Genomic DNA, 20,966 nt, shown 5'->3' with positions numbered 1-20,966 from the left:
CTTGGCCTCCCAAAGTGTTGGGATTACAGGCGTGAGCCACGGTGCCTGACCAGCCCGTTAATTTTAAAACTTTTCTAGGAACAGGGTCTCGCTTTGTTGCCCTGGTCTCGAACTCCTGGCTTTCAGCAATCCTCCTGCTGCACTCCTCCCACTGTTGTAATTATATGGATGGACTGCCTTGCCCAACCTGAGCTAATTTTTACTTTTGCATAGAGGGGATTTCCAGCCATCCTCCTCCCTTAGCCTCTCAAAGTGCTGGAATTACAGGCATAAACCAGCCTCTACATGGTCTTTTTAATTCCTGCATTCCCCCAACCCCCCGCCCCTCCAGGCAATATGCTCAGAGGGGAAAAGCACTGCCTAAGGGCCACTGCGAGTGCCCCAAATTCCTCAGAAGATGGGAATGAACATGCGAGGTGAGTCAGGTCTCCTTCAGGTAACACTAACCAGGGGAGTGGGCTGGGACTTGGGAAGAATGGTGTGGCTGAAGGAGCTGTCTACCTATGACACCTTGAGAGGAAAAAATATATATACTAATTTTCTCATGAAGTCTCTCCTTACGGAATAGTACTGAGGACTAGCTTGCAACCTTGGTGACAAACACTTCTGAGCCTGGAATTAACAATGGCTTATATTTTCCTTTTTGAGACAGGGTCTGTCACCCAGGCTGGAGTGCAGTGGTGTGATCACAGCTCAATGCAGCCTTGACCTCCTGGGCTCAGGGGATTTGCCGACCTCAGCCTCCTAAATAGCTGGGACTATAGGCATGCGCCACCATGCCCAGCTATTTAAAATAAACTTTTTGGTCAGGGACGGTGGCTCATGTGTGTATTCCTAGTACTTTGGGAGGCCGAAGCAGGCGGATTGCCTGAGCCCAGGAGTTCGAGACCAGCCTGGGTAACATGATGAAGCCCCATCTCTACTAGAACACGAAAAAATTAGTTGGGCATGGCGTTGTGTGCCTGTAGTCCTAGTTACTTGGGAGGCTGAGGCAGAATTGCTTGAACCTGGGAGACGGACGTTGCGGTGAGCCGAGACTACAGTGAATTGAGATCGTGCCACTGTACTCCAGCCTGGGCAACAGAGTGAGCCTCCATCTCAAGAAAAAAAAAAAAAAAAAAATTTTTTTTTAGAGACAGAGTCTCTTTGTTCCCCAGGGTGGTCTCAAACTCCAGGGCTCAAGCAATCCTCCTGCTTTGGCCTCCCGAAGTGTTGGGATTACAGGCATGAACCACTGCACCCGGCCTGTGGCTCACATTTTCTAAGAGCAACGACAGGCCCCGATCTCAGGCCTTTACTGGCAAGGGCTGGAGGAACCCTCACAGGTTTCAGAAGGGTGCATTATTCTTCCCCTTCTGCAGAAGAAGAAACTGAGAATTAGAAGGCGCAGTCCCGGCTGGGCACGGTGGCTCACACCCGTAATCCCAGCACTTTGGGAGGCCCAGGTGGGCAGATCACGAGGTCAGGAGATCAAGACCACCCTGGCTAACACGATGAAACCCCATTTCTACTAAAAATATAAAAAATTGGCCAAGCATGGTGGCGGGTGCCTGTAGTCCCAGCTACTCGGGAGGCTGAGGCAGGAGAATGGCGGGAACCCGGAAGGCAGAGATTGCAGTGAGCTGAGATCGCGCCACGGCACTCCAGCCTGGGCGACAGAGCAAGACTCCGTCTCAAAAAAAAAGAGAAAGCCGGGTGCGGTGGCTCAAGCCTGTAATCCCAGCACTTTGGGAGGCCGAGACGGGCAGATCACAAGGTCAGGAGATCGAGATCATCCTGGCTAACCCAGTGAAACCCCGTCTCTACTAAAAAATACAAAAAATTAGTCGGGCGAGGTGGTGGGCGCCTGTGGTCCCAGCTACTCGGGAGGCTGAGGCAGGAGAATGGCGTGAACCCGGGAGGCGGAGCTTGCGGTGAGCTGAGATCGCGCCACTGCACTCCAGCCTGGGCGACAAAGCGAGACTCCGTCTCAAGAAAAAAAAAAAAAAAGAGAGAGAGGCGCAGTGCCTTGACTAAGGTCACAAAGCAACAGAGCCACCATCAAGACAGAGGGAACCTTCACCTACACTCCTCCCAGAGGTGCTCAGCCTCCACCACAGGGCTGGGCTGCTACATACCATTCATACTCCCTCCTCCTTGCTGAGTCAATGCTGCCCTCCCCGCCCAAGACCTAAAGACCTAAAAGGCAATGCTGCCCTCCCCGCCCAAGACCTAAAAGGTCAGGAAGGTAGGGTGGGGCAAGGGAGGAAAGCTGGGGGAAAAAGGAGGCGGAAACCCCACCATGGGGGTGTGGTGTGGTGGGGTGTTGTGGTGGTGGAGGGGGGCCCACTCAGAGCAGAGGCCTGCTCCTGGGCTCCCTCTGGTGGGCAAGGGGCAGAGCAGGAAGCCAGGGAGGAGACAGTAGGGCTGAGTCAACACATCTTTATTAAACACCTGCAGTTACTGGGAGGAGGCCATGATGCTGGACACACCTGCAGGGAAGGAGAGACCAGAGTGAAGGTGAGAAGGGCAGGAGACAAATCTCCAGCTACCTGCTACAGCACCCACAGTTCTTTAGGGGGAGATCACAAACTCCTTCCAGGCCCCGGTTACCATCACAAAAGCAGCTTGGTGCAGTATTTTAAAAACATGGACTCTGGAGCAAGGAGGGCTAGGTTCGAATCCCTGCTCTGCCAATTAACAGCTGGGTCACTTGGACAAGTTACTGAACATCTTTGAGCATCACCTTCCTATCTTTAAGAAGCACCTACCCTATAGGATTGTAGGACCAAACGAGGTGCTGAGAACAAAGTGCCAAGGAAGAGTTGTTTGTAATTACCTACATGATAATAATATTTACTATGTACTATTTGCAGGATACTCAAGTTTTTTTTCTGAGACAAGAGTCTCATTCTGTTGCCCAGGGTGGAGTGCGGTGGAGCGATCTTGGCTCATTGCAACCTCCACCTTCTGGGTTCAAGCGATTCTCCTGCCTCAGTCTCCCAAGTATTTTGAACCTATCCTGTTGGACCCAGGACACAGAGCAATGGAGCCAGGACTGAGACAGAGGGAATCCTCCCGTCTACTCCCCCAGCAGGGCTGGGCTCCTACATCCCTAAGATTCACACCTTCCTCCTCCTCTTCCTTGCTGACTCAGCAATGCCCTCTCCACCCGTGACCTAAAAGGTCAGGAAGGTGGGGTGGGCTGACAGAAGCCAAAGGGGAGAAAAAAGGAGGCCCTTTCCTCACTACAGAATCTTTTGCTGGAGTTCTCACCGAGAACCCTGACACAGCAGTCACGTGGCATTTAGAGGTGAGATACCACGGGCTGTAAGTGCACAGATGGCTGCCTGCTCAATGCTGTTCCCCAGTTAAGTACAAAATTAGCTGGTTTGTGTTAAGAAGCCATGTTGTACCAAACACATCTTTAAAACACCTGATTCACACTCAAGAGGGTGGGGGAGACCTGGGATGAAGGGAGCGGCCCGCCCATGCCTTTCTCCCCGGCTCCAGGATATCTGCTCGGTGCCACGATGAGCGACAGTGAAGCAGCCCCCGCTGCCGGAGTAGCCACTGCACTCTTTTTAGTTGAGCAAGCAGTTGAGCCTCTGCTAGTTACATGTGTGTAGACGATGGTCATAATGAATATTTAACGAACGGTGTGACTGGTTCTTTGCTAAGTGTTATACAAGCATTCACACTTATGATTCCATGAGGTAGGTATAATACTATTTATGTAATTTAGTAACTGAGGATCAAACAATGTAAATGTAAGGACCTACACAGTGTTTATCATAGTTACTGTTGCAGTCGTCCCCATTTTTATTTTTATTTTTTTGAGATGGAGTCTCGCTCTGTCGCCCAGGCTGGAGTGCAGTGGCCGGATCTCGGCTCACTGCAAGCTCCGCCTCCCGGGTTTACACCATTCTCCCATCTCAGCCTCCTGAGCAGCTGGGACTACAGGCACCCGCCACCTTGCCTGGCTAGTTTTTTTGTATTTTTTTAGTAGAGACGGGGTTTCACCGTGTTAGTCAGGATGGTCTCGATCTCCTGACCTCGTGATCCGCCCATCTCGGCCTCCCAAAGTGCTGGGATTACAGGCTTGAGCCACCGCGCCCGGCCAGCTGTCCTCATTTTTTAGATGAGAAAACTGAGGCACAAAGATGTGAAATCACCCAAAGTAGAGAATCAAGATTCCTACTGTTCACCGGACTCCAAGTCTGCACATGAGGCCTGGGTACCCCAAGGATAAAAGAGGGCCAACCAGACCGGCCTCAGGGATGAGTAAGGGTGCAGAGACTCCCTGCGAGGCCCCGCTGGGTCCCAGGAGGTCTTGCTGAGTGCTATGAGGCAGGACACAGGGCCTAGAAGTTTCAGGGAAGATCACCCAGCTCCCCACTATTGCTCCCTGGGCAGGAGCCCCGAGACACAAGGTGAATGGAATCTGGCAGGTGCAGACTTCCCAACCCAGAACATGAGCAGATGTATCCAGGTCCTCTGGGCCCCTGCCTCGGCCTCCCTTGAGAGGCACCCCCATAGCCCCAAGGCCTGAGGCCGTGGGCCACCACTCACTGTCAAAGTCAATCTTCTCCACAATGTTTTTGGGTTTAATGCTCTCTTCTTGGCTACAGATGAAGATCTGCCCCGACTCGTCAGCACTCCAGCCGTATTTGCTCATCCACACCTTTAGCTGGCTGTCTGCAGGTGACAGGGGCAGTGAGAGGCTTCGGTCACCCTGATCCCACAGTTTCAGGGGACTGGGAGGCAACAGAGTCATAGCTCAGGAAGCCACGGCAGCCCCCCTTGCCCACTGGCATCTCCTGGACAGCAGCAGCTGGTCTCCTTGCTGCTGCCCCTGCCCTTCCACAGGTCATTCTCTGAACGGCCGCCAGAGGGAGCCTTTGAGCTCTCTCAGCCTCACGTGGGGCTTCTGCCTTAATTTCTTTTATTTTCTATTCCTCTCTTTTCTCTCCCTGGGCAAATCTTGGTTCCTAACAAAAGCAGCGTATTTATTAACTTTTCCCACAACCTATATGAAATGGTTGCAAAATTATGACATGACCATTACCACAAACTGTGTATATATATATATATATATTTTTTTTTTTTTTTTTTTGAGACGGAGTTTCTCTCTTGTTGCCCAGGCTGGAGGGCAATGGCGCGATCTCAATTCACTGCAACCTCCGCCTCCTGGGTTCAAGCAGTTCTCCTGCCTCAGCCTCCCGAGTAGCTAGGATTACAGGCATGTGCCACCACACCTGGCTAATTTTGTATTTTTAGTAGAGACCGGGTTTCTCCATGTTGGTCAGGCTGGTCTTGAACTCCTGACCTCAGGTGATCTGCCCACCTCAGCCTCCCAAAGTGCTAGGATTACAGGTGTGAGCCACCATGCCGGGCCACAATACACTTTTTTTGCCCTTAGAAAATATGGCCACGGCCGGGTGCGGTGGCTCACACCAGTAATCCCAGCACTTTGGGAGGCTGAGGTGGGAGGATCACTTGAGCCCAGGAGTTTGAGATTAGCCTGGGCAACAAAGTAAGACCCCCATCTCTAAAAGGAGAAGGGAAAGAAAAAAAAAATCTGCCTGTAAGAATGTATGGCCAGAATTGGCCGGGCGCGGTGGCTCAAGCCTGTAATCCCAGCACTTTGGGAGGCCGAGACGGGCGGATCAAGAGGTCAGGAGATCGAGACCATCCTGGCTAACACAATGAAACCCCGTCTCCACTAAAAATACAAAAAAATTAGCCGGGCGTGGTGGCGGCGCCTGTAGTCCCAGCTACTCGGGAGGCTGAGGCAGGAGAATGGCGGGAACCCGGGAGGCGGAGCTTGCAGTGAGCCGAGATCGCGCCACTGCACTCCAGCCTGGGCGACAGAGCGAGACTCCGCCTCAAAAAAAAAAAAAAAAAAAAAAAAAAAAAAAAAAAAAAAGAATGTATGGCCAGAATAGTGTTCAGTTACCTGAAATAATTTTGTGTGACTATTATCATTTTGATACAGGTTCATATAATTCTCTTTATATTCAATTCTAAGGCATGTTCACATCCTTTAATTTCCTTTCACTGTTAAATATGTAAAACATCTACCTGATATAAGGCACTTAGTACAATGCATGACATAAAATGTCCAATAAAAGTTAGCCTCCACTTGGCCAGGCGTTGTGGCTCATGCCTGTAATCCCAGCACTTTGGGAGGCCAAGGCGGGCAGATCACTTGAGTTCATGAGTTCAAGACCAGCCTGTCCAACATGGTGAAACCCCAGCAGGAGAACTGTTTGAAACTGGGAGGAGGAGGTTGCAGTGAGCTGAGATTATGCCACTGCACTCCAGCCTGGGTGACAGGGCCAGGCTCTGTTTCAAAAAAAAAAAAAAAAAAAAAAAAAAGTTAGTTTTTACTTGGCTGGATGCAGCGGCTCACGCCTGTAATCCCAGCACTTTGGGAGGCCAAAATGGGTGGATCACTTGAGGTCAGGAGTTCAAGACCAGCCTGGCCAACATGGTGAAACTCCATCTCTACTAAAAGTGCCCAGACTGGAGTGCAGTGGTATGATCTTGGCTCACTGCAACCTCTGCTCCCGGGTTCAAGCGATTCTCCTGCCTCAGCCTCCCGAAGAGCTGGGATTACAGGCACATGCCAACACGCCCAACTAATTTTTGTATTTTTAGTAGAGACGGGGTTTTACCATGTTGGCCAGGCTGGTCTTGATCTCCTCACTTCACATAATCTACTTGCCTCATTGGTATAAGCCATCGCACGTGGCCTTCCTTAGTTTCTTTTCTTTTTTTTTTTTTATAGACGGAGTTTCAATCTTATCAACCAAGCTGGAGTGCAATAGTGCGATCTCAGCTCACTGCAACCTCTGCCTCCTGGGTTGAAGCGATTCAACCCTGCCTCAGCCTCCCAAGTAGCTGGGATTACAGGTGGACGCCACTACACCCAGCAAATTTTTGTATTTTTAGTAGAGAGGGGGTTTTACCATGTTGGGCAGGCTGGTCTCGAACTCCTGACCACAGATGATCCACCCACCTCAGCCTCCCAAAGTGCTGGATTACAGGCGTGAGCCATTGCACCTGGCCTTCCTTAGTTTTTTGACTTCCTTTTCTACGTTTCTTTTCGCAAAAATAAGCAAATATGTTATTTTTCCTTTTTTTTTGTTTTTGGAGGGATCTTTAAAAAATATCCATCTGATCAGAGCCTTCCCCTGCTCAGAGCCCTCTGGTGGCTCCTTCTCACTCAGGGGAAAGGACAAGGTCCTCCCGAGGCCCCACATGACCTGGAGATGCCCCTCCAACCTCCACCTCTCTACTTTCGCCCATGCTCACTCTGCTCTGGCCATATACACTCTGGCTACCCCGCCCATGAACGTTACAAGTCAGGGCCGTGCTCCACAATCCTCCTCTGCTCTACCTCAGCCCACGGGCCTCACTCCACGGAGGGAAGGGCTCAGATGCCGCTGGTCTGTGAGCTGTCTTGCTTTCCTTCACGGCATGAATTGCCACTGGACACCTACACGTTGCCACGTGCTTTGCTGCCTCCATGAGAATGAATTGGAGCCATCCCACTTTGTTTACTGCTGCATGCCCAGTTTAGCACACTGCCTGATACACGGTAGGCACTCAATTAATGCAGAAGAAATGAGCAAATGGTATAGGATCTCCCTCAAGGTAGGGACTGTCTTATACCAGGTTCTTATTTCCTCCCTGGGTTGGGCCTTCCATGCTGACCTGATGAGACCTGCACAGGCCCGTTGGAGGAGCTGACTGAGGTCCACTGCCCTGGCCACCCCCAACCTCCCAGATGTGCACCAGGACCCAGAAGGCATTACCCGACAGATCCCCGAGCATCTCGGCCAGCAGCCAGCGGTCGATGTGCTGGTAAGTGATACCCACAACATGGCAGATAACTGTGGAGGTCAGAGACAAAACTGGTAAGGAGCTGTTCCCCCGGACCTGGCTGCCACTCCCTACCCCTTCCCCTTGGGAAGCCCAGCCTCAGAGAGGGACTTACACTTTCGGACAGAGTCTTCAAAGCCAGTTATACCTTCCAAGAGGTCCATGTTTTCATCCAGGGCTTGCTGTGATGGGAATTGATGTTCACAATGTTTATTCTTTTAAATTATTTGCCTTTATTTTTATTTATTTATAGGGTTGGGGTCTCACTATGTTGCCCAGGCTGGTCTTGAATTTCTGGGCTCAAGTGATCTTCCTGCCTCAGCCTCCCAAAGTGCTGGGATTTTGTTGCTGCGGTTGTTACAGAGACAAGGTGTCACTATATTGCCCAGGCTGATCTCTCAAACTCCTGGGCTCAAGTGATCTGCCCACGTTGGTCTCCCAAAGCATTGGGATTACAGGCGTGAGCCACCACTCCCAGCCTACACTGGTAATCTTACGTATCAACAACGTTCATATCAGTAATTTTAAAAAGAATAGCAGCTACCAGGCCATGTGTGGTGGCTCACGCCTATAATCCCAGCACTCTGGGAAGCTGAAGTGGGTGGATCACTTGAGGTCAGGAGTTCAAGGACAGCCTGGCCAACATGGTGAAACCCCGCCTCTACTAAAAATATAGAAATTAGCCAGATGCAGTGGTTTATGCCTGTAGTCTCAGCACTTTGGGAGGCTGAGGCGGGCGGATCACCTGAGGTCAGGAGTTTGAGACCAGCCTGACCAACATGGAGAAACCCTGACTCTACTAAAATTACAAAATTAGCAGGGCTTGGTGGCACATTTCTGTAATCCCAACTACTCGGGAGGCTGAGGCAGGAGAATCTGCTTGAACCCAGGAGGTGGAGGTTGTGGTGAGTTGAGATCACACCACTGCATTCCAGCCTGGGCGACAGAGGGAGACTCCCTTTCAAAAACAAACAAATAAACAAACAAACAAACAAAAACCCAGAAATTAGGCTGGGCGCGGTGGCTCACACTTGTAATCCCAGCACTTTGGGAGGCTGAGACGGGCGATCATGAGGTCAGGAGACTGAGACCATCCCAGCTAACATGGTGAAACCCCGTCTCTACTAAAAATACAAAAAATTAGCTGCAGACCCAGCTACTCGGGAGGCTGAGGCAGGAGAATCACTTGAACAGGCAGAGGTTGCAGTGAGCTGAGACTGTGCCATGAACTCCAGCCTGGGAGACAGAGCGAGACTCCGTCTCAAAAAACATATATATATATAAATATAAATAAATAAGCCGGGTATAGTGGTGGGTGCCTGTAATCTGTAATCCCAGCCACTAGGGAGGATGAGACAGGAGAATCACTTGAACCTGGGAGGCAGAGGTTGCAGTGAACCAAGATCATATCACTGCACTCTAGCCTGGGCGACACAGCCATACTCCATCTCAGGGAAAAAAAAAAAAAAAGCAGCTACCATTTGAGCACTGATCCCACATGCTAGCCATTCATCTGAGTGCAGCCCTGTGATGTAAGTTACATCCATTTTACAGATGAAGAGACCGGGCCGCTAAGTGATTTACCCAAAATCCTAGAGGTGAGGCTTGAACCTGGCAGGCAGAAACCAGGGCCCTGAGAAAGAGGACAGACACGTATTGGCTAAGCGTATGCAGCCACCTCCCCTTGCTTCTGTCCCACTCAGAGAAAAGGCCAATTTTCCTACCATAGCCCATGAGGCCACACAGAATCTGCCTGTCACCTCTGTGCCCTCACCCCTGCCCACTCGCTCCTCACTCACCCTGCTCCAGCCGCAGGGGCTTCCCTGATGCTCCCCAAACCCACCAGGCACCTGCCCATCTCAGGGCCTGTGTGTGGAATTCTCCTCCTCCATGGCCATGGCTACCACCCTCACCTCCTTCAGGTTTCTGCTCAAAGGTCAGCTCTGTGGTACATGTTCCCTCCAACAGAAGGGAGGGAATCCCCCACGTGGATGCCAGGAAGGTGCAGCCAGTGAGGTGGGCAGAAATCCAGATTTGTGGCCGGGCGTCATGGCTCAACCTGTAATCCCAGCACTTTGGGAGGCTGAAGCAGGAGGATCACTTGAGGCCAGAAGTTCAAGACAGCCTGGTCAACATGGCGAAACCCCACTTCTACTAAAAATACAAAAACTGGGCCTATAGTCCCAGCTACTCAGGAGGCTGAAGTGGCAGGATCACTTGATCACTGGAGCCTGGGAGGTCGAAGCTGCAGTGAGCTGTGTTTGCATCACCGCACCGCGGCCTGGGCGACAGAGTGAGACCCTGTCTCGAAAAACAAAACAAAACAAAACAAAACAAACAAACAAAAAAAGCCCTGTCTGTTACATGGAATAGGTCTACGATCTCCAACACATCTCATTTGCTAGTTTGCTAGTGAGAACAGTCGTTTGTAGAACTAGTAAACTCTATTATTTTAAGCATTTGATCATTTTCTTTGTGGGATTAACTGAAGCTAATCAATAATTTCTTACTTGAATAAAAAATAAAATGTTTAAGAATTAAAAACAAAAAAGTATGCAGTCAGCCGCACATAAAATGTCAGGGTCTGGGATGGGAGCAGGTGCAATTTCTGCAGTGGCTGCTTCTATTTTCTCCTGAGACAAGAAGCCAGATCATAAGTTGAGGTGAGAAGAAAGGGAGACAGATAAAGCATGAGCAAACATCCAGGAGCTGGGGAAGGAAGCAAGACCACCGCTGCAGCTGGGGACAGGGGAAGCACATGTGTTTTGTTTGTTTGTTTTGAGATGGAGTTTTGCTCTTGTTGCTCAGACTGGAGGACAATGGCATGATCTCGGCTTACCGCAACCTCCGCCTCCCAAGTTCAAGCAATTCTCCTGCCTCAGCCTCTCGAGTAGCTGGGATTACAGGTATGCGCCACCACGCCCGGCCAACTTTGTATTCTTAGTAGAGATGGGGTTTCTCCATGTTGGTCAGGCTGGTCTTGAGCTCCTGACCTCAGGCAATCCGGTCACCCCGGCCTCCCAAAGTGCTGGGATTACAGGCGTGAGCCACCACGCCCGGCCAGCACATGCAATTTAAGAGAAGGAAGCGAAACAGAGAAGAATGCAGAGACAGAGGGTTGGAGCTAACGGTCAGGCCCAAGAATGTGGGGATGGAGAACCTGTGGGGGTGAGCTGAGAAGCTGGGAGGAAGCGGCGAGAATGGAGACACTGGAAACTCACAGGGGGAGGAGGGGAGCCATTATTGGTGAGGGCAGTGGCTCCCAACATTGGCCAGATGTCCAAATCACCCAGGGTAACTTTTTAAAATCCCAAGGCCTAGGCTACACTGAACCAATTACATCAGACTCTGTGAGGGCAGGACCCATGTATCAGTATCAATTTTTAAAAATGCCTCAGAGGGCTGGGCGCGGTGGCTGACACCTGTAGTCCTAGCACTTTGGGAGGCTGAGGCAGGCAGATCACTTGAGGTCAGGAGTTTGAGACCAGCCTAGCCACCATGGTGAAACCCCATCTCTCTAAAAATTCAAAAATTAGCCAGGCGTGGTGGCCCATGCCTGTAGTCCCAGCTACCTGGGAGGCTGAGACAGGAAAATCGCTTGAACCCAGGAGGCGGAGGTTGCAGTGAGTTGAGATTGCGCCACTGCACTTCAGCCTGCTCACACAGCAAGACACTGTCTCAAACAAAACCAAAAAAAAAAAAAAAAAAGAAAGAAAATAATTGCCTCAGAGGTCCAATGTGCAGAGAACTGGCCCAGGGTATGATTGGAAGAGAAGGACTGAGGTCAAATGCAGTACAAGATAGCTGGCCAAGACAGCAAGGGACCCAGAGGTCTGGGTGGTCAAAGGATCCTCTGTGTTACTTTCTAAGCATCTAATAATTAGGGCAAGAGTGGTAGACAAGGCCAGTGAGAAGGAGCTGAATTCTGGGTTTTTTTTTTTTTTTTTTTTTAGAGGGAGTCTTGCCCAGGCTGGAGTGCAATGGCGTGATCTCAGCTCACCGCAACCTCTGCCTCCTGGGTTCAAGCGATTATCTTGCCTCAGCCTCCCAAGGAGCTAGGATTACAGGCATGCGCCACCTCACCAGGCTAATTTTGTATTTTTAGTTGAGGCAGTGTTTCTCCATGTTGGTCAGGCTGGTCTCGAACTCCCGACCTCAAGTGATCCACCTGCCTCAGCTTCTCAAAGTGCTGGGATTACAGGTGTGAGCCACTGCGCCCGGCCAGGAGCCGAATTCTTCAAGAAACAAAGAGCTGTCACCAGAGGGACTGATACTGGGCAGGAAGTGATGACACACGCACTTCAAGACTGGGGGTTTCTGGCCTGGCGCGGTGGTTCACGCCTGTAATCCCAGCACTTTGGGAGGCTGAGGCAGGCAGATCACCTGAGGCCGGGAGTTCAAGAGCAGCCTGGACAACATGGCAAAACCCCGTCTCTACTAAAAATACAAAAATTAGCCAGTGTGATGGCGTGTGCCTGTAACCGCAGCCACTTGGGAGGCTGAGGCAAGAGAATCGGTTGAACTCGGGGCGGGGGTGGCGGTTGCAGTGAGCCGAGATTGCTGCACTGCACTCCAGCCTGGGCAACAGAGTGAGATTCTGTCTCAAAAAAATAAAATAAAATAAAAAATACATATAAAAATTAGCTGGGCGTGATGGCGCGTGCCTGTAGTGCCAGCTACTCAGGAGGCAGGAGAATCACTTGAACCCAGGAGGCAGAGGTTGCAGTGAGCCAAGATCGTGCCACTGTACTCCAGCCTAGGCAATAGCGTGAGACTCCATCTCAAAAAACAAACAAACAAACAAACAAACAAAAAACAACAAAAAAGACTGAGGGTATCAGAAGAGATAGGAACCAGGAGGTGAACTAGCCTCCCACTCAGGAGGCTGCAGAAGTGGGGGGCCAGGTTCCAGTTAGAGCAAGAAGGGCAGAGTGTGTCAGACAGGCAGAAGAAATGGAAAGAAACGGAGAATTTATCTTTCTTGAGACACGGTCCTGCTCTGTTGCCCAGGCTGGGGTACAGTGGTATGATCATGGCTCACTTGCAGGCTCAAGCGATCCTCCCACCTTAGCCTCCTGGGTGGCTGGGAGTACAAGCACCTGCCACCACACCCAATTAATTTTCAATTTTGTAGAGATGAGGTCTCACTATGTTGCTCAGGCTGGTCTGGAACTCCTGGCCTCAAGCAATCCTCCTACCTCGGCCTCCACAAAATACTGGAATCACAGGGGTGAGTCACTACACCCAGCCATTGGAGGACTTCTTCTGATTAACAGTATGTAGTAGAGGGCCCAGTGGAAAGACGGGAGAGAGGGGAAAGGGTCGGCCTCAGCCTGTGGGCAAGGGGAGGACCTGTGAGTACCTGCCCCATGAGAGGATGATGATTCCTCAAAAACACACATGTGGAGCACTGGGCCCACTGCCAAAGCAGGAAGCCAGGCTCTGTGCACCATTGTTACTTTTAGCATTCAGCTCCACATGGCACTGCCATCTCCCCTGTCCCTGGACCCAACGGAAGTTACCCAGAAGGCCTGGAAGTGGCAGGTCTCCAGCAGGTCCCCAAGGTACAAAATCTGTCGGATTGGCCTTTCTTCTTGCTGGTAGGAGGAAGCATTAAGGAAAACTGGCTTTGGAGCTAAGGTTGGGCCACAGGTCACCCCTCCCCACCTACCTTCTTCTGGCTGCTTTCTTCTAAAGGTTCAGCTCAGAAAAAGAGCTGGAAAAGGAAGCCAGCTTATTTCTCCCGCAGGTGTATGCAGGAGAAAGGATGTTGGCTGCAGGACTGTTTGTAATGGCAAAAGGAAAGAAATGACGTGCCAGTCCTGGTGGCTCACACCTGTAATCCTGGCACTTTGGGAGGCCAAGGCAGGTGGATCACCTGAGGTCAGGAGTTCGAGACCAGCCTGGCCAACATGGTGAAACCCCATCTCTACTAAACATACAAAAAATCAGCCGAGTGTGGTGGCACGTGCCTGTAGTCCCAGCTACTTGGGGGGCTGAGGCAGGAGAATCACTTGAACCTGGGAGGAGGAGGCTGCAGTGAGCCGAGATTGTGACACTGCACTCCAGCCTGGGTGACACAGAGAGACTCTGTCTCAGAAAAAAAGAAAGAAAGAAAATATTAACTGGCCGGGTGCAGTGGCTAAAGCCTGTAATCCCAGCACTTTGGGAGGCCAAGATGGGCGGATCACGAGGTCAGGAGATCGAGACCATCCTGGCGAACACGGTGAAACCCTTTCTCTACTAAAAAATAGAAAAAACCAGCCGGGCGAGGTGGCGGGCGCCTGTAGTCCCAGCTACTCAGGAGGCTGAGGCAGGAGAATGGCGTAAACCTGGAAGGCGGAGCTTGCAGTGAGCTGAGATCCAGCCACTGCACTCCTGCCTGGGTGATAGAGCGAGACTCCGTCTCGGAAAATAAAAAAAAAAAAAAAAGAAAATATTAACAACAAAAAAATCTACTATTACTACTAATAAAATAAAACCTAAAGGCTGGGCACGGTGGCTTACACCTGTAATCCCAGCACTTTGGGAGGTTGAGGCGGGCAGATCACCTGAGGTCAGGAGTTTGAGAGCAGCCTGGCCAACATAGCAAAACCCGTCTCTACTAAAAATACAAAAATTATCCGGGCATGGTGGCATGCACCTATCTTCCCAGCTGCTCGGGAGGCTGAGGCAGGAGAATAGCTTGAACCTGGGAGGTGGAGGTTGCAGTAAGCCGAGATCATGCCACTGCCCTCCAGCCTGGGTGACAGAGCAAGGTTCCGTCTCAAACAAACAAACAAACACAAAAAAACCACCTAAAATCATTCCTACGTCAAGCTTCCTCTACTATTTCTGAAAGACAGCACCGAGCTTTGCTTCCTTTAGCCCATGAGTATCCTCTCTGCCTGGATCACCTTTGCCTACCCCTTCACCTACCTCCTTATGTTTTAGATGTTCCCTCCTCCAGGAGGCCCTGGTTTAAACATTTTCTAGTTAAAAATACAAAAGAGTGAACAGTGGCAAAATAGGTCTTCCCTCGTCTCACAGCCATCCTTCCTAGGAGGTTAACAGTCATTTGCAATTCTTGGGTACTTTTCCACCTTTCCAGACATTGTTCTATAGAAATGTAAATACAGATGGCTGTGTTCATGTCCACATATTCCCCCACCCAAATGGTCAGGTGCCTGCTATAGCTCTTTTTTTTTTTTTTGAGACACTGTGTCACCCAGGGTGGAGTGCAGCAGCACGATCTTGGCTCACTGCAACCTCCACCTCCCGGGTTCAAGTGATCCTCCTGCCTCAGTCTCCCAAGTAGCTGGGACTATAGGTGTGTGCCACCGTGCCCAGCTAAGTTTTTGTATTTTTAGTAGAAATGGGGTTTCGCCATGTTGGCCAGGCTGGTCTCGAACTCCTGACCTCAGGTGATCCACCCACCGTAATCTCTCAAAGTGCTGGGATTAGAGGTGTGAGTCACTGTGTCCGGCTGCTGTGGCTCTTCTAACCCAACCCTGACCACTCCAGTCTATCACTGTCTGCCTCCTCACTGGACTGTGACAACTTCGTGAAGACAGGGCCCAGGCCTGTCTCAGTCACACAGTGTCCCAGCACAGTCCAGCACCCTGCCATGCTGGGCCAGAGCAGGCACTTGGTGTTTGTGGATGCACCCACAGACCATCTCCCCCGGAATTCATGCACTTTGACTCTGGCCCCTTCCCACACAGGCCCTGGCCCCAGTGCTGGAAGGATACATGTGCCTGGTCGATCATGCACTTGCATAGGGTGAAATCTGTGTGCGGCAGGTTGGTGAGGGCCTTCAGCAGGATCTGGGCGGTGACCGTGGTCTGAAAGAAGGCTGGGTTGAACTGGTACCTAAGAAAGAGAACAAGAGACATGGCCACATGTGGCACCTCCAAGTCCCCAACCCTCTCCAGGTGCCAGGCAGGCTGTCCACTGCTTTATTCTGGAGTTTGGGAATTGGACACGCCTGGGTTCCAATCCCAATCCCAATGCTTCCCGGCTGTATAACCTTCACCTCCCTGAGCCTACTTTCCTCCTCTGTGAACAGAGACAGTTAATGCTCACAATCACCCAGTGGGGCAGACACTGCTAAGTGATTCACAAACAAATGAGAACAGCAGCAGCGGTCTGGAGTAGTGGCTAAGGAACCAGAGCCAGACTGCCTTGGTTTAAACTTCCCGCTGAGTGACCCTGGACTGCTTATTTATGACATGAGGAGCAGACAAGAGAGAGATTAAGAGGCACTGAAAGGCTAAAGAGCAGAGAAAGGAAACTGAGGGGCTGTCAGTTTCCTCCCTTGCAAAAGAGGACAACAGAAGGTGGGGGGTGGAGGTGGGTGGCTCAAGCCTGTAATCCCAGTACTTTGGGAGGCCGAGATGAGCGGATCACCTGAGGTCAGGAGTTCAAGACTAGCCTGGCCAACATGACAAAGCCCTGTCTCTACTAAAAATACAAAAATTAGCTGGGCATAGTGGCGCATACCTCTAGTCACAGCTACTTAGGAGGCTGAGGCAGGAGGATTGCATGAACCTGGGAGACAAAGGATGCAGTGAGCTGAGATCATGAGATCACATCAAGGCACTCCAGCCTGGGCAACAAGGTGAGACTCTGTCTCAAAAAAGAAAAGAAAAGAAAAGAAAAAGGAAAAAAAGAAAGCAAGCAAGAAAGCACCCAAGTAAAATTAACTGGGCATGGTGGTGCCTGTAGTCCCAGCTATTCAGGAGGCTGAGGCGGGAGGATCGCTTGAGTCCAGAAGGCTGAGGCTGCAGTGAGTAATGACTGTGCCACTGAACTACAGCCTGGGCAACAGAAGATCCTGTCTCAAAAAAAAAAAAAAAAAAAAAAAAAAAGTGTAGGTAGGAAGAACCCACACGTCCATCAAGAGCCAGAAGAGATCATTAGGACAGTCACACAAGTGACACACTGAAGAGGTATACATCCATGAAAACAAACTGGAGCCACATCAAACAAACAAACAAACACACAAAACTGGATGGATCTCACAAACCCAGTGATGAGTAGCAAATGGCAGATGCAGAAGAGTTTGTGCTGTATCTACTCCATGTATATCAAGTTCAAAGCAGGGAAACCTGAGCTGAGCTGATTCAGATGGATGCATGTATGGTAAACCATCACATAAAGCCAGGCCATGAGAATACGGGGGAGCAGGGGAGTTGGCTGGCACAGAGCATATGGGGCAAAAGGCCTGTTGCGCTAGCAACACTTTTTGCAACATAAATGGCAATTATGTAGGCTTTCATTTATAATGATTTGTTAAACTACATGTTTGCTTAATGTATTTGCCTGTACATGTGTTCTGTAATTATTCTTTATTTTTGAGACAGGGTCTCACTCTGTTGCCCAGGCTGGAGTACAGTGGCATGACCTTGGCTCACTGCAACCTCTGCCTCCCAGGTTCAAGCAATTCTCCTGCCTCAACCTCCCGAGTAGCTGGGACTACAGCTGTGTGCCACTGTGCCCAGCTGATTTTTTGTAGAGACAGGGCTGTGCCATGTCACCCAGATCGGTCTTTTTTTTTTTTTTTTTTTTTTGAGACAGAGTCTCGCTCTGTCGCCCAGGCTGGAGTGCAGTGGCCGGATCTCAGCTCACTGCAAGCTCCGCCTCCCGGGTTCACGCCATTCTCCTGCCTCAGCCTCCCGAGTAGCTGGGACTACAGGCGCCCGCCACCTCGCCTGGCTAGTTTTTTGTATTTTTTTAGTAGAGACGGGGTTTCACCGTGTTAGCCAGGATGGTCTCGATCTCCCGACCTCGTGATCTGCCCGTCTCGGCCTCCCAAAGTGCTGGGATTACAGGCTTGAGCCACTGCGCCCGGCCAGATCGGTAATTCTTATTTATTTTATTTATTTATTTTTTTTTTGAGAAAACGAAGGGTCTCACTCTGTCCCCCAGGCTGGAGTGCAGTGGCACGATCATGGCTCACTGCACCCTCGATCCCCCAGGCTTAAGCAATCCTCCCACTTCAGCCTCTCAAGTAGCTGGAACTACAGCCACACACCACTACATTAACTAAAACAATGGTTTTTTTTTGAGACGGGTCTTGCTGTGTAGCTCAGGCTGGAATGCAGGGGTGTGATCTAGGCTCACTGCAACCCTTCTGGGTTCATGCCATTCTCCCGCCTCAGCATCCCAAGTAGCTGGGACTACAGGCGCCCCGCCACCACACCCGGCTAATCTTTTGTATTTTTTTTTTCATAGAGATGGGGTTTCACCGTGTTAGCCAGGATGGTCTTGATCTCCTGGCCTCGTGATTCATTTACCTCAGCCTCCCAAAGTACAGGTGTAAGCCACCATGCCCGGCCAATTTTTAAATTTTTTTATAGAGTTGGGTCTTGCTATGTTGCCATGGCTGGTCTCGAACTCTTTGGTTCAAGTGAGTATCTCGCCTCAGCCTCCCAAAGTGCTGGGATTAGCGGCATGAGCCCCTGCAGCCACCCTAATTGATTTTTTATTATTAATTTTTTTTTGAGATGGAGTTTTGCTCTTGTTGCCCAGGCTGGAGTGCAATGGTGCGACCCTGGCTCACCGCAATCTCTGCATCCCAGGTTCAAGCGATTCTCCTGCCTCAGCCCCCCAAGTAGCTGGGATTACACGCATGTGCCATCACGCCCGGCTAATTTTGTATTTTTCAGCAGAGTTGGGGTTTCTCTATGTTGGCCAGGCTGGTCTCAAACTCCCTGCCTCAGGTGATCCACTCACCTCATCCTCCCAAAGTGCTGGGATTACAGGTGTGAGTGACTGCGCTCGGCAACTGATTTTTCAAAAACCATCCCTCCTCCTGTCCCAACTTCCTTGGCTTCCTAGTCTTGCACACCAAGAGATGCTGCATCATGCAGGATACCACCGGCCACCCCCTTGCCCTGTACTGGGAGTGGCACCCTGCTAGCTGCTGAAATGGGAGTGTAGACAGACAGCCAGACACTTACAGCTTCAGGACAGCCAGGTTGGCTTCCAGATCATAGGCATTTTCCTTGGCCTGCGTCTCCACATAGCGCTCCAGGGTGGCCAGGTTCTCAGGATTGTACCTAAAGGAGAATCAAGATAGGTGAGCAGACAGGAGACAGAAGCTGAGGCCAGTCACTTTACAGTTGCAGGGGCAACTGTAACCTGCTCCTCCCACCCTTCCCCTCTAAATCTGGCACTGGCCACTTGCTCTATCCAGGTAGTGAATTATGTCCAGTATAATCTCTAATAAAACTTATTCATATCCCAGACCTCTCACCTAAGCTCTATACTCCATTGGAGCCCTGGGTCTTGCCTAGGATACCTCCCCAACCTCTGAGCCAGTCAGTCACTGCGGCTTGTGCATCTGGCCTCCTGAACATCTCTGTTACTCACCCCTTCCTCCCCTGCTCAGGCCTCCACCCTGATCCAGCCCCATCCTCTCCTGCCTACCTGGATGCCTACTTCCCCCATGTCCGTCTGAACACTCTAGCCTTTGCTTCCCCCATTTCGGTTCTAACCTCTCCCAGATATCACTGTCTGATGTCAGGTTTGTCTCCCTCATGGAATGGGAACTCAGACCGTGAAGGCATGATCTGCCGCTGTCTGATTCGCCTGTGGTTCCCAGCATTGCCTAGCACTGACACTTTATTTCAATAAACATGTGAATGAATGACGTAAGGAGCAGAGAAGGGAGAGATTCAGAGGCACTCAAAGGAGGCAGGGCAGAGAAGGAAATCTTAAGGCAATTCACGAAGAGACTGAGCGGTACCAAGATTCTTTCGCTTCTAGGCCTTTGCAGGGCTGTTTCTTTCTTTCTTTCTTTTAAAGACGGGGTATGACTGTTGCCCAGGCTGGTCTCTAACTCCTGGGCTCAGGCGACCCGCCTGCCTCGGCCTCCCAAAGTGCTGAGATCACAGGCGTGAGTCACCGCCCCCAGCTCAGTGGCGTTTCTTTAAGCATCTCCTCCTCCAGGAGGATAGAGAAACCCCACCCCGCGGCAAGCCCAGGACCCTGACCACCCCCTGCTGCCTCCTGAAAACCCTCCCCTCCGCCCCGCATGGCCAGAGCGCTCCCTCCGACCGGGCTCAGACCTGTCGATACCCTTGAGCAACTTGCCCACGTTAGCTCTCATCTGTTCAAACATCGCCATGACTTCTGTCGCTTTCCACAACCAGGGCTGGAGACTAACACCGGCCCGGCACGGCGTCCGCGAGGACGGGAAAAGGAAGAGGTGGTGGAAACGGAAACGACGTCATTGTTGTCGCTCCAGCTCCCTGGGGGCGGTGAAGGGACAGGCTCTCGCAGCAGCCGCCACGCTTTCCGGCGGCCACGTGACTTCTTCCTCGCAGGGGCAATTAGCGCGTGCGCATTCGCTCCACTCAAGCTGGACGGACAGCGTGAGAAAAAGCTTACTGTATCCCAGTGCGCAGGCGCCTCTCGGCGAGGGGCGGGGCTAAGCTTTTCCCGGGCCTCACAGACCCAGTTCCAGTGCCGGGGGCGCGGGAGCGTGCGCGCGCGAACTCATTGGGAAGCAGTCGGAGCTCTGGCGGCGTGCGCGCGCGTTGTATTGCGCGTGGCCCTAAGTCCCCGGAGCTGTGCGGGAATGCACGCAGCAGCCCTCCGTTTAGGCATTGGCCAAGTCCCGAGGGAGATGTTCTCTGAGGTCCCTCTCGCCTCAGGCCTGGGCGCATGGTGCAGGATCCTGAGCGCCCAGGATCCAGTTTCAAGTCTCGGCCCTTGATCCCCAGCTCCAGGAAGAGGGTCCCACAAAGCTATTGTGCTCTGCCGGGCAGGGGCTGGGGTGAGGGCTCCTGGACTTCGCCGGATCGCGCCCGGTCTCCATTAGGTTCCGGTCTTGGAGCTGAGGGCGAGGGTCCCATCTGTACTGCCATCAATTATATATCATGTATAGGTTTTGTACACTGCAAGCGTAGAAAATGCAGTTATGTGCCATGTATGTGGAGGTATATGCGCTGGGTACCTCCACGTGTGTACTGTGCACACAGGTATCTAGGTAGATGCACATCTACACGTCTACATGCCCGCGCAGTGCAGAGGAGGTAACCCAAGTGCATGTATGTGACAGGTGAACAGGCATGTACACTGCGTAGTCATCCTTGTGCAGACTTGCCGCC

General features: G+C 51.3%; 1 protein-coding gene across 1 annotated transcript; it reads right to left on the bottom strand.

Moving 5' to 3' along the window:
• Positions 1–2,407: 2,407 nt before the first annotated feature.
• On the bottom strand, positions 2,408–20,060 carry EIF3K (eukaryotic translation initiation factor 3 subunit K). The gene is made up of 8 exons (XM_005589120.3): positions 19,923–20,060; positions 18,813–18,911; positions 15,600–15,720; positions 13,392–13,466; positions 7,985–8,051; positions 7,803–7,880; positions 4,552–4,677; positions 2,408–2,471 (listed from the first exon to the last, which is right to left on the bottom strand). The coding sequence occupies exons 1-8, from the start codon at positions 19,979–19,981 to the stop codon at positions 2,440–2,442; spliced, it is 657 nt and encodes a 218-aa protein (XP_005589177.1). The 5' UTR covers positions 19,982–20,060; the 3' UTR covers positions 2,408–2,439.
• Between the last annotated feature and the right edge of the window lie 906 nt (positions 20,061–20,966).

Source organism: Macaca fascicularis, chromosome 19 (assembly GCF_037993035.2).
Source record: "Macaca fascicularis isolate 582-1 chromosome 19, T2T-MFA8v1.1".
Lineage (NCBI taxonomy): Eukaryota > Metazoa > Chordata > Mammalia > Primates > Cercopithecidae > Macaca > Macaca fascicularis.
The sequence above is the reverse complement of the archived record's forward strand: the minus strand, read 5'-3'. Positions and strand labels throughout refer to the sequence as shown.